Source organism: Loxodonta africana, chromosome 8 (assembly GCF_030014295.1).
Source record: "Loxodonta africana isolate mLoxAfr1 chromosome 8, mLoxAfr1.hap2, whole genome shotgun sequence".
Classification (NCBI taxonomy): domain Eukaryota; kingdom Metazoa; phylum Chordata; class Mammalia; order Proboscidea; family Elephantidae; genus Loxodonta; species Loxodonta africana.
Window position 1 is genome coordinate 82,238,084 of NC_087349.1, and position 14,520 is coordinate 82,252,603.

The 14,520-nt window shown below is 38.2% G+C and overlaps 1 protein-coding gene across 2 annotated transcripts in view; it reads left to right on the forward strand.

Moving 5' to 3' along the window:
• DNAH11 (dynein axonemal heavy chain 11) overlaps nt 1-14,520 on the forward strand; it is a 361,390-nt gene that overhangs the window by 120,351 nt on the left and 226,519 nt on the right. For both annotated transcript variants that reach the window (XM_064290057.1, XM_064290055.1), the window contains 4 exons: nt 5,755-5,886; nt 8,034-8,194; nt 12,520-12,676; nt 12,799-12,944. In XM_064290057.1, coding sequence (XP_064146127.1) covers nt 5,755-5,886; nt 8,034-8,194; nt 12,520-12,676; nt 12,799-12,944 — 596 coding nt within the window. The remainder of the gene's footprint in view (nt 1-5,754; nt 5,887-8,033; nt 8,195-12,519; nt 12,677-12,798; nt 12,945-14,520) is intronic.

The window sequence follows — 14,520 nt, forward strand, 5'->3', positions numbered from 1 at the left end:
CAACCTAAGCCAATTGCCAGTGAGTTGACTGCAACTCATGGTGATGATATGTGTGTCTGAGTAGAAATGTGCTCCGTAGGTTCTCCGATGGCAGATTTTTTGAAAGTAGGTCACTAGACCTTTCTTCCAGGTACCTCTGGGTGGACTCAAACCACCAACCTTTTGGCTAACAGCTGAGTGTGTTAACCATTTGAGCCACCTAGGGACATCAGATTTGACCTAGAATGTTCATAATGCATTCATTCTTTTCAAACTCAATTTTTTAATGTTCCCAATTTTAGAAAAAAGTCATTAACATTCTTCATCAGTAGCTCATGTTGTTGTTAGCTGCCATCTAGTCAGTTCCAACTTATATCGACCCTATGTACAGAACAAAACACTGCCTGGTCCTGTGACATCCTCATAATCATTGTTATGCTTGAGCCCATTGTCACAGCCACTGTGTCAATCCATTTCATTGAAGGTCTTCTTTTTTGCTGACCCTCTACTTTACCAAGCATGATGTTCTTCTCCAGGGACAATCGCTCCTGATAACATGTCCAAAGTATGTGAGAAATAGTCTCACCACCCTTGCTTCTGAGGAGCATTCTGCTTGTACTTCTTCCAAGACAGATTTATTTGTTCTTTTGGCAGTCCATGGTATATTCAGTATTCTTCGCCAGCACCACAATTCAAAGGCATCAATTCTTCTTCAGTCTTCCTTATTCATCGTCCAACTTTCACTTGCATACGAGGTGATTGAAAACATCATGGCTTGGGTCAGATGCACCCTAGTCCTGAAGGTGACATCTTTGCTTTTCAACACTTTAAAGAGGTCTTTTGCAGCAGATTTGCCCAATGCAATGAGTCTTTTGATTTCTTGACTGCTGCTTTAAAGCTGATTTGACTCTTTTATCCAATAGCCAATCAACCACCAAATCTATTACTGTTACTGTCCATCCATTTTGTTAATAGTCCAAGCCAATCTCTGCTCCCGTTTAGATGACTACAGTATCTTCCTCTCTGGTTTTTCTTCCTCCAATCTTGTTTTTATCCAATTCATGCTCCATACTACATCTGGAAAAATCTTTTAAAAACACAAATCTCATTACCAGCCCATCTCTTAAAACTCCCATTGCTTTTGGATTGAAGTCTAGCCTCAATGTGCTGGCCAGGCCCTGTGTGTTTGGGCCCCTGCTTTCCTCTCCAGCTTTGTTATGTACCTAGTCTACCTCTTCTTTCCCCTCTTGCCATTCTAGACTTAGTACCCTTACTGGGCTACCACTCTGTTCTGGGCATTTACACAAGCTGCTTCCTTTGGCTTAAACACTACCTCTCCCAAGGCCAACCCCTAAGCTCTCCACAACCTAACTCCTACTTATTCTTTAGGTCTTATCTTAAATACCCTTTCCTCCAAAATGCCTTCCTAAACTCTAAAATTAGGTAAAGTCCCACTTCTGTGTTCTTTCATAGTACTCTGTACCTGCCCTAACCAAACAATTATTGTAACTATTTATCCACATTCCACATTGGACTGTAAGCTCTGGAAAGAGTAACCACATTTGTCTTGTATCAATGAGTAAATGAGAGAACAAAATGTTCTGGTGTGTATTGCTGTTGTCATTAGTTTGTTCACCTATTTCTTCAATCATTCATACAGTCAGTGTTTACTGAGCATGTGATTTATACTGGCCACTATTCTAGGCATGAGAATATAGCACTGAATAAAACAGATAGTAGGGCCTTGTTCCTTTAGAGCTTACAGTTACGTGGAGAAGACAAGTGATAAACAAGGAAATAAGTAAGTGGGTGATCAGATGCTAGTAAGTACTATGAAGAAAATAAAGTAGGAGTGTGTAGAATAATTGGGTAGGTGGTTATTTTAGTTTTCTAGTGCTACTTTGACAGAAATACCACAAGTAGGTGGATTTAAAGAACAAAAATTAATTTTCTCGTAGTTTTGGAGGCTAAAAGTCCAAACTGACCATGTCAATTCCTTGGGCCTTTCTCCAAGTTTCTGGTATCTGCCAGTGATTCTTGGCGTTCCCTTTGCTTGTAGACGACCCTCACATGGTGTCCATCTTCCCCTGTATGTGTATGTTTCTCTTTTTATAACTCAGAAATCATTAAGTTTAGAAACCACCCTACATTGGCATGACCTCAACTGAGTGATTGATGATGTTACATTGGATGGTATTATGGAAGATGATTACATTACACTGAATTGGAGGTAAGGTCGCACACAACAACAATAATTATATTACATTAGATTACATCCACAGGTATGGGGCTAGAATTCTAACACATATTTGGGGGGGGATACAATTCAGTCCATAACAGCGGTAATAGTAAATAGGATGTTCAGGGACACCAGTCTGAGGAGATAAATTTGAACTAAGATCTGAATGAGAAGAAGCCAACCATGCAAAGATCAGAGGGAAGCTGACTACAGGTAGGTGAAACAGTTGCTGTGGCCTTGAAGCAGCCATGGTGGAGGAACAAAGAAAAGGCCAGTGTGTGGCTGAAGTGAAGTGAGGTAGGAAGAGAATGGTGGGAAGACATGGGTGACTTTGTGGCCCATGGAGAGGAGTTTAGATTTTACTTTAAATTAGGCTTCTTTCTGTCTTAGAATATAAACTTATACTCTGTCTAAAGCCAAGGTATATCATGTAAACAACCATTAGAGTTTCAGAAGGATGTGGGTAGTCGGCTTCAGGCAGATATCTTTGGTCAGTAGGAAATCAGGTGACATTGCTATGATCAAGGGCAAGAATAACTGCTGATTACATAGTATGATACTTTTTTTTTTTTTTTAAATCTGCCAAGGAATGTTTTATATGTCACAGACCATAAACTTGTATGCGATTATAGCATGACCATGTAGTAATTGCTTCCTATTGCTGTTACCCAGATGACATAGACATTTTACAAGTATTATTTATTTTTGTGGTACAGAATTTTATTACTTACAAAAGAGCATCATCAGGGAAGGTTTAATCTTGACAGACCATCTAAGAGCCCCAACATATGATGCTTTACAGATAATGTTGATGAGATGTATGTTTAATCATCTTTCATTTGACTGAACTTTGGTGAAAAATGACTAAATAATGTAGAAATCACACGTTGTGGGGAGGCTGAGACAAGACAAGGCATGTAGAGGCATTTAAAGTTATAAATGTTCTTATAAGGCATAAGATTTATTACTGTTGTTTGAATCAGGTCTTTTTAACCAAATACTAGTAGCAGCACAAGGTTTGTGATTGGAAAGACTGGATATATTGCCACCAGATGAGAACATATCCAGTGTTAAAATGCCTCTCTTTTCTTGTCAACAGGTGTATTAATTTTGTTTGGAAACTTAACCATGCACGGACTATTATGCACATACGTTCATTCACTTAATTAGCCAATGCTCACTGAGCACCTACTATGGGCAGATAACTCCTCAGTGGCTTTGGTATCTTAATTTTGACCCAAAGGGTCTGTGGGTGTTGCGGATGGTCTATTGGGTATAGAACAAGAAAGCGAGACTCACACAGAAGGCCAGAAAACAAATAGGATTTCAGACTCACAGGTCCCGGAGAGGAAAGTACAGCATGCCTCTAAGCAGGGCCACACAGGGCTTGCATCCAGAGACAAGAGAATAACAAACTGGAACTGTAGGAGAGGGCTTACGTATGGTTACCAGAGTGTAGTCTCAGAGTTAGTGTGTGCTGAAGTCTTATTTGTTCAGTTTATAAGTTTCTAGTGCGTTCACACAGGAAAAGGGAGAAATTTTATAACGGGGAATTTTACGGAATGTGGCCGGGAGGGGCAAGGAGTAACGACAGCTGCTGGGGACTGAATTACATGATATCAAGAGTATTTATGGTGGGAAACCTTATGGGGCATGGCCAGGAAGACTAGTTAGAGACTACAACTGTTGAGAGACTGTGTGACAAGATAGAAATGGCCATGTCAGAAACTGGGTGAAGGGGTAACCAAGAGAAATTAATGGATGCCTAGGCAACAAACTGTATAAGCCTCAAATTGGCCTTCTGACACCTGGAATATAGCACTAAATGAGAAAGACAGGCAACTTGCCTTTGTGGAATGTCAAATCTAGGGGATGGTCATGACTGGACACGTTATACATAAAATAATGATCACATCTGCTTTTGTTAAAATTTAATTACCTTTTATAGATTTAAGGTATTAAAAGTGGATTAAATACCTGTAAGGCTGTTATATATCCTGAATGTCTAAAGTACACATTTTTGAGTCTTTTGAAGCAGTGTTCCATTCTGCCTGATTTTCAGCCTCTCTGGAATGATCCTTGTGTGGCCACAGCTTTTCAGACTTGAAGGAGGTGGGTGGGCCTTGTGGAAGCTGGTGCAGGGAGTCCATGTGATATGATGGGTAAGAGCTCATGCTCTGAAGTCAGACTTCCCTGACTAGTAAACCTGGCTAAAATGTTGGCAACTCATTTCTTCTTCAAGCAAAATTAGGATAACCACAAATTGTGAAGTTTACATGAGATGATGTAGGCAGCGTGCTTACTCAGTGCCTGGCACATTGTACATATAGTTCTCATCTTCCTTCTCCATTCTTACTATAGCTATACAACTTTCTTGAGTCCCCAGCTCTCAGCTGTGCAGTAGTATCAGGGAAGTCTGCAGAGTTTTATGTTTTCTGGGATGTGGTAGGAGTACTGTGGGAAACCGGTTCTCAACAGTAGGTTCCAGAGGTTTGAGAGCTTCTGGTGATCTGTGAGATTCACTTATTACTAACTATCTCAAGTACTAACAGTTTGTAATTGTTCTTTACAGCACTAAAGAGGAGAACGGACAGTATCGTTTTACAGTACACTACCCTTGAGTAAGGCAGGAATATTTCTTTACAATTAAGTCTTAAAAGCAGGTATATTTTTGTGTACATATTCATGCTAACACAATGACCATCTAAGATACTGTCTTTCAAACCTTTTTGACCTCAGTTTACCATAAGAAATATTTGATGGTAGATCAAGTGCACACATGTATGTACACACTCAAAAAACAAAGTTTCACAAAACAATGTATGCTCATTCTACCTGTAATGCATACAGCATTTTCTGTTCCATTTGGTTCCATGTCATTCCATTGCTTCGGTTCTATGAAGAGAGATCATCAGTTTGAAAAATATTGATCTAAGAGATTGACTAGTACACCTACAGAAGAATAGCAATGTGAATAAGAAGAACAAAGTAGGATGTTCTGTAGCTCTACATGTTTTGTATTTTCTGAGTAACCATTACTATCTCCTTTCTAAAACAAAACAAAAAACAGACACACACACACGCAGACGCACACACAGACAAAACTCACAAACACTGATTGTTAGATGAGCTCCTTTGTAAAGAAAAAATATTTATAATTTGGGATTGACTTCTTACAACACTTTTTAAAAAGTTAGCCTAATTTGACGTTTTAAGATTTCGAGTTGTTTCTGTTACAGCTAAGTTGTGGACTAGATCATCATTAGTGGAGAGTCAGTTTAGTGCAGCCAGGAAACTTTGCTTCTGTCCTTGTCATCAGCATTCTCTGAACCTAAGTTCCTTCATCTCTGTCAAGGGATATTAATTTTGTTCTCTCTCCCTGCTCCACCTACCCAGGGCTGTTTGAGCACCAGCTGAAGTAACATATTTGAAATTGTTTTATAAACTAAAGGGCTCTTTACAAATTCGGAGAATATTGGGCTGTTAGATTCTATATTTGTAACCCTCTTCTCCTTTAAAAACTGTTTTTCTTGTAGGTTTCTCAGTTGAACACACTGATTGCACTTTTGCTGGGAGAACTTCCACGTGGAGACAGGCAGAAGATCATGACAATTTGTACCATCGATGTCCACGCCAGAGATGTGGTGGCAAAACTCATCTCTCAGAAGGCAAGTGGTTTGTAGAAATGTTATTTGTTCATTGTTGCTTTCCTGATAGTAGTGCTTGTTGTCAGTAGTCCTAAGAAAGTCATTGTTTTTAAAAGTTTGTGTATTTTAATTAGTCCTGAGAAATTGTCCCTATTATCCTGACAGCCGCGACAACGAACTCAAACATACCAATGATCGTGAAGATGGTACAGGACCAGGCAACATCTTATTCTATTATACATAAGGTCAATATGAGTCGAAGCTGACTCAGTGGTGACTAACAATAATAATATCCTGATAAGAGTTATCTTAAACAATATCTCAAAGTGTTTTGCCAAGTCAAGAGCCTTGAATCTTAAAAAATGGACCCAAGATGGAAGAGCTGTAGAAATCACTGTGTTGGTCCATTGGCCTGTTAGCCTCACCTCTGTGGCTTATTGACTGGTAGTTACAAGTGTGTGTATGTCATTTATACCATCTCTGTGTGTTTTTAATCCATTTTCTCTTGAAGAAAGAGAAATGTTTTGGTTATAGTTCTAGGTTTTTACTTCAGTCATTCCTTGTTTTTTTACTCTCATGGCTAAATTCACTTTTCTTTAAGAAGTTATTTTTAACCCATTCAGTGTGTAAATAACTCTCTTTCCCTACCTTTCCGTAAAGTCCATGTGTCTCTTAGATGCTAGTGGTGTTTAATGGGAAGGGAGGATTTTCTCATCTTTTTTCAAACTGTACTCCTACTTATGAATGCCAGAAGTATGCTTTGTCTGCCTAACCACAGTGACATATTACACCTGTCATCCCCTTTCTCCAAATCACTTTTGTCTTCCGGAGGTGGTAGTAAATAAAGACAACCCCTTCCAAAATTTAAGTGTATTGTTTGAAATGTATTTTATTGTTTTTCTAGTTCTTTCTCAAATTATTAGAATCAAAGTGTATTTTAATTCTCTCCACAAAGTACAAGCAAATACTTCTTCATGTGAGTCATAAACTTAAATATTCCTTAATTAAGCATCAGGACCATTAGTGAACAATGTTCTTTAATTGTTAATCCAAGACTAATCCTTCCAAAATGCCACTTGACCATGTATTGCCATTTTGATGATGAACCTCTGATACTACCCTTTGAATATGACCTTGAACCTTCTTATATATTCTGTTTTCTCAGCCTGATGATTTGTTTGCAGTAGGACAGATTATGATCCAACATATGTCCTTTACTTTGTACCAGAAGAGTTATAGACTTTGTCTAATAATTCCTGACATTTATAATATATAAATATGTAATATTGAGACCTAAGCAGTTACCAGACAAATTGGTAGACAATTATTTTGGTAACTTCAAGTGATTCCTAAGAAATTTAGGGTTGCATGTACATTGAAAGAGTCTGGGCTTGTTTTTTTATTTTTCATATTGGAAGAGAAATGGATAGTATTGAGTAAGACAGGAAAAAATACAAATGAGAAAATACTGATATTTGATTTAATAAAAAAATGAAATGGAAAATTTCTGTACTAAAAGCAGACTGGTTTTAGAATGGACTCTGTTGAAAATATGGTTTATTTATACCTCCAGCAGGCAGAAATTGTGGAATATGTGTCATTTCAGTACAGAGGCTGCATTTTTCCATCTGATTTCAGTAATAGGAGGACAAAGTTGTAAAAATTATCTAATCTCCTGGGGTGATTTATAAAAGGGGAAAAGCATTGCTTGAACAAATTGATATTGTTTTACAGTAAAAGCCCTGTTGAAAGGAAGACTTTTATTATACAAGCATTTCTGATTAAGTATTCAACTATCAACACGCAATTACAATCTGTAGTAACATGTGAGAGATTTCCTACTCGTGAGAATTTTAGGATATAAAATGTGAACCAATAGAGTTGATTAGATTAATTGATTGAATTTGTTGCCTCAAAAATATCAATGCCCTGTGTGTAATAAGACTCCCTGGGTGGTGTAATCGGTTAAGTGCCTGACTACTGTCCCAAAGGTTGGCGATTTGAACCCACCTAGAAGTACCTTGGAAAAAAGGTCACAACCTTTAAAACTCTATGCAGTGTAATTCTATTGTACACACATGGGGTGGTCATGAGTCAGAATCAACTCAATCGCAAGTGTTATTTCTTTTCTTTTTATGTGTAACATAATGAATGTGCACTGATTGTAGGTTGTCAGTCCCCAAGCTTTTGCTTGGCTATCTCAGCTTCGCCACCAGTGGGAGGACACCCAGAAACACTGCTTTGTTAATATTTGTGATGCCCAGTTCCAGTACTTCTATGAATACTTAGGAAACAGTCCTCGACTTGTGATCACTCCACTAACAGACAGGTAATCGTTATATTAAGTGAGAGTCATGGGAAAAACCAAGCCAAAACATCCCCTAGCATGGGCAGAGATGAATAAGATTAAAAGGAAAGGAATGGAGAGAAAATCATGAACAAATTGGGAAACCATGTGAAAGCATGTATAAATTAACTGAGTCAATAAGATAGTAAATATTGACTTTTATTTAGAGACAAGCTAAAGAGAACTAAATCAGAGAAACAGAATTACGGAAGTTGTATGATGTATAAGTGATGAGCTTGTGAACAGACTTGTGTGGCTCAAGGCAGCACCTTTGCTCAGAGTCCACTCTTCCCAGTTATCCATGGCTAACGTCCTGATACTGTGATTCCCTATTCTCTATAACCAGCCCTCTTGCATCCCTTTATTGGAAGTGTAAAAATAACAAGGACTTGACTGTGTTCAAATTCATTTTTGAAGGGTTATATAGTGAAAGGAGGAAAAGGGGAGAACATAAGATTCATTAAATGAAGCACTGTGCTAAGTACTTCTAGATATCTGGGTTAACAGTCCTCAGTAAAAGGCAAGGTTCCTATTCTCACAGAACTTCCTAGTTGAGTGGTGGTGAAGAAGAAAAATAAACAAATAAATTAACAAAGTAATTTTAGGTGGTACTATGTGCTATGACAAAAGGGAAACAGGATAGTAAGTTAAACAAAAGGGAAACAGGATAGTAAATTAAAAGGTGTCTGCAAGGGAGAGCCTAATATAGATTTAGTGAGAGGCTACCTGAGTTGAGACCTAAATCATAACAAGGAACTCAGAGGAAGGCGGAGAGAGGCAAAGGCAAGTACGAAGTTCAGGGTGGGAATGAGCTTGACAAGTCCAAGGGATAGAGAGAAAGCCAGTGTGCCTAGAGCGTATCAAGGAGACAAGAGGTTGCTATTACTAAAATTTCATTGCCAATTGACTTGAAGTATATATATATATATATATATATGTTTATATACAGACATACACAGAGTCAGAAATTTATAGGGATAAGGATATGCCCCACCACCCATCTGTCAGTTTGTCATACTGTGGTAGTTTGCATGTTGCTATGATGCTGGAAGCTATGTCACAGGTATTTCAAATACCAGTAGGGTCACCCCTGGTGGACAAGTTTCAGCAGAGCTTCCAGACTAAGACAGACTAGGAAGAAAGGCTTGGCAATCTGCTTCTGAAAATTAGCCAATGAAAACCTAATGGAACAAAACAGAATATTGTTTGATATAGTGCTGGAAGATGAGCCCCCTAGATTGGAATACACTACCCAACAGCTGCAGCAGTGGACTCGAATATGCCAATGATGATGAAGATGGGCGCAGGACCAGGCACTGTTTCATTCTGTTATACATAAGGTCACCATGAATCAGAGCTGACACCAGGGCAACTAACAGCAACAAAGGATATGTAACCTTGACATGAATTTATTTAACTTTGTATTCCAATCTCTGCTGATTTATTTGGTGGGAGAAAGCACCTTTAATTCTTAACATTCATGAAAGAGAAATTACATCTAAAGATCATAGGAATGCCTCCACTTACCTAGTATGGCTATAGTATAAAATTTATCTGGGGATAAAACTGTAGAGTTTCAAATAGACGTCTATAAAGCAGGGTTATGATGGCTGTCCTGGGAGGTTGGTGGGATTCGCTCACTAGCTTTATGGTTGTTCTTGTACCTCTGCCTCAGTGTGAGGTATTAAAATTTACAGCTTAACAAAATCATATAAAGTAGTCAAACTGTAAATGCTTGGAATCTACTATATACAAGTTATTGTGAATAGACAAGACAGAAAGGGAGGCAACAAAGGGACTGGAGAGGAAGGGAAGAGGCATTTTAGAATTTATCAATGTGAAGACCAATAGCTCATTAACTTCCTAATTAAAAAATCACTATATGGTTTATTTGAAAGTTGTAGAAGGAGATGAATATGCATTTTGATAGTGTGAATAGTGCTGGACAAGAGGTTTACATTATATACATTTCTTTTCCATGTCATTCTTTGGATTATTTACTAATTGTTTACATCAGTATAATGAGACTTTTCAGATACTTTCACTATGTGTCATTTGATGCTGACTTTTGTTTTGTGTGGTAGACAGGGCCCATGGTGTCTCCTCTTTCATATGTGGGCAGACTTAGAGACTAAAGTCAACCAGCTTGCAATTGACGGACTTGGGTGGAACAAAGATGTATTGGTTAGGAGGGCTCAGACTAAGCTGCTGTTGCAGAGAGATCCCCAAATACAATGGCTTAAATAACACAATCACTGATGCCTTGCTTGTGTAACAGTCTCCAGGGGAGTAGTTCAGCAGTACAGGCTGGTAGGTAGCTGACATCCTAAATGTTACTTCCACATTTGTTTCAGCCAGTGGGAAAGGGGATGAAGAGAGCCCAGGTCAGACATGCTAAGGAGGTGTCCCAGGGGTTGCATGTATCACTTCTGCATATAACTCATTGATGAGAGCTTGGGCACTCAGTCACTCCTGGCTAAAACGGAAATGGGGCATGGGTGGCCATATGTCCAGCCAAAACTCGGGAACCAGAGGAAAACATTACTGGAGACAGTATCCACCACAAAAAGCCCTTTGATTTCTAGTCCAGAGGTCTTTCCACTTCCATATTCATTGAAAGATGCACTTAAACTTCTGATAGATATGACATAAAAACACTTGCCGTTTTCGTAAGTAATTGCTTCTATTTGCACAGCACTTTAAATTTGCCAAGGCATTTACCTTTTGCATTCTTAATTTATCCCTACAGTAAACCTCATTTTATGGAGGTGAAAACTGAGGAAAGTGAGGCATATTGATGTCAAATGACATTTAAGATTAACATCTGATGATTGGCAAAGTAGACACTAATCCCAAAGCCTTCTGGCCTCCATGCTGATATATTTCGATTGGATCTGCTGTCTGTACCAAGACAAAAACAATTTATACAGCTGCAGAAACTCCAGCCTGTGTGAGGTCCTTGTCATTTGTTAGTTTTTGCTTCTTTTATAAGTATTAAATTTTCTTTTTACACAATTGTTCTCAGTCTAAGAACTGAGTCTTTCCTGAAAATATAAGAATTTGGGTAACCTAGATGGTACCTGGCTACCACCAGTGACCACCCTGAGAGTGAATGCAACAGAGAGTCCCTGATGGGGCAGGAGAAAAGTGGGGTGCAGAACTCAAATTCTAGTAAAAAGATCAGACTTAATAGTCTGACTGAGACTGGAGAAGCCCCAGAACACATAGGCCCTGGGCTCTCTATTGACCCAGAACTAAAACCATTCCCAAAGTCAACTCTTCAGACAGATTAGACTGGACTATAAAATTTAGAATGATACTAGTGAAAAGTGTGCTTATTAGTTCAAATAGATACATGAGGCTAAACGGGCAGCTCCTGTCCAGAAGTGAGATAAGAAGGCGGAAACGGGCAGGAGTTGGTTGAATGGACACGGGAAATCTGGGGTGGAAAGGGGGAGTGTGCAGTCATAAATGTAGAAAGAGCAACTAGGGTCACATAACAAAGTATGTCTAAATTTTTGTATGAGAAGCTAACTTGAGCTGTAAACTTTCACTTAAAGCACAGTTAAAAAAAAATTATGGTAATCTAAATGAATGTAGTAACAGATTCAAAATGAATTCCTAAAATGTATTTTAATATAATAAATTATGTCCTGTTATATTTGTTTTATTCATTGAAGTAAGTATAGATTATTTGTGTGCTATGTATTTATGTCTATTTACATATCTCTTAATATATTAAGTAGCAGTTTAATGAAGTCAGTGTTTAATTCACTCATCATCCAGATTTGTATTCTATTTTTCCTTTATAAACAATAGATTAAGGTACTGTCTTCCATGTTAATAATATCTTTACTTAGAAATATCAGAAATTCAATAACATCACAAATCACGTGTTACTGCAATGGAATATTTGTTCAAATATACAACTCTTAAAATATGAATCAAGAAAATAAAGCAATTCATCCTTCTGCATTATTCTTAAACAATCAACCTAGAATATAAGCTTGATAAAAGATGATATTCTCTTATTATTGACATGAATGAATCAGGAACATATCAATATTTTGTGCTGCTAACACATTCTGGAACCCTGGTGCTTAAGAGCTCAGCTGCTAGCCAAAAGGTTGGCAGTTCAAACCCACCAGCCACTCCTTGGGTTGGTATGAGTTGGAACTGATTCGACGGCACCTAACAATACGTTCTAGACTTTGGTTTCTTAAACTTTCAAAGAAATTTTGACTACACCTTATGTTGTACAAAACTCTCTTATTAGACCATAATGTTTGTGTTTCCATTGCTCAAAGGTGTTATATTACCTTAACTCAGTCACTTCATCTAACCATGAGTGGGGCTCCAGCTGGCCCAGCTGGCACAGGGAAAACAGAAACCACCAAAGATCTTGGAAGAGCCCTTGGCATGATGGTTTATGTATTCAACTGTTCGGAGCAGATGGACTACAAAGTAAGTTAGTTATAAACGAATGTATAAAATGTTTTCTAACAACATTTTTCCTAATTTAGAATGATTCCAAATAATAGCTTAAAATCACCTTCTGGTAAATTCTTAATGCCTCCATCATTTAGTCCATAGGAAATATCTATAAGGGATTGGTGCAGACAGGAGCTTGGGGCTGCTTTGATGAATTCAATCGAATTGCTGTAGAAGTCCTGTCAGTGGTGGCAGTACAAGTAAAGATGATCCATGATGCCATCAGAAACAAGAAAAAGAGGTGAGTGACATGTTTGCTTATTTCTATTATTACAAACTAAAAAAAAAAAAGTTGCTGTAGAGTTGATTTCAACTCATGGTGACCCCATGTATGTCAGACTAGAACTATGCTCCATAGGGTTTTCAATGGCTGATTTTTCGGAAGTAGATCCCAGGCCTTCTCTCAAGATGTCTGTGGATGTTAGCAGATGAGCATGTCAACCATTTGCACCAACAGAGACTTCAAAGAGAAAAAGTAAGATGAAATAACTCAGTAGACCCCACCTTGACAGGCTGTTGCTACATCTGCCTGTCTTCTGAAGAATTATTTTTAATAACCTCCCATTTTTATTACTTTTTCTAAGGTGTGAATACAACAAATGTGTTACTTTAATCACTTCAAAAATAAACCAGGCTCTATGATGCTAACTTCAATGACCAATCTCAGTCTTTATTCTACCTGGCATGATTGATCACCCCTTTCTAGCTTGACACACTTTCTTCATGTGAGTTCTAGGGCTCCCCACTCTGCTAGTTTTTCTCTTACCTCACAGACTCTGTTTTGCTTGTTTCTTCTCATCTGTAAAATGGGGGAAAGCATAGTCTGCCTTTAGGTATCATGATGGTTAAATATGTTAAAACACATAAGCCACTTTGACAAATCTCTGGCACATAGTAGGCACCCTATACATGTTAGCTTTCAATTTTTATTATTATTATGTCCTGACCTATCAGTATTGAATATCATAGAACTCAGTCTTTGGATTTCTTCCTTTCTCCATCTACATTTATCCCTTGTTTTTATCCAGTCTCGGCTATAAAAACCATCTGTATGCTGCCGTGTACCCCATGTCCAGGCTTTTTCCCTGAACTATAGACTCGTATAAATAACTCCCTGATAGGGCTCAAGACTCCACTTGATGTCTCAGGCATTTCATACTTAACATATCCAAAATAAAAATCCTGGCCGTCCTACCAACACCTGCTTTACTAGTTGTGCCCACGCCAGTGGATTGCACCTTCCCATTCTTCTAGCTACAGCCAAAAACTTTAAAAATATATCCAAAACCTGACCTCTTTTCAACATATCACATTCCAAAAAACAAAACACAACTGGCACTTAAGGTTTGATGGCCTAATTTGAAAAATTAAATATTGTAGTACACAACACAATTTTGGTTCTTGTTGAAACATGTTTTATGTACATTGCAACCTCATTTATCTGGCCTATCCGTTCCCCCAACCCCCTTTTTAAGACTATTTTTGCTCAGCTGGCTATCTTGTCCACGGAAGCATATTAAATCTCCCCATCAGGGAAAGATTTCCTAGCCCCTTGGAACTATGAAGCGATTGTGGAAGTTTCCAGTTGATCAGTAGATGTACCTGGATGTTTCCACCTCCTAAAAAACCTCTTAATCCTTCCATCTTGTAGGCCTTGGGATATTAGTTTCCTACGACCAGAGGTCTGTTGCATTACCTGCCTCTTCTAATGCCAAGTTAGAAAAATTAGGTCCTTTCCTCTTTGAATACTGTTGTTGTTGTTAGGTGTCGTCAAGTTAGTTCCTACAGCGACCCTGTGTACAGCAGAATGAAACACT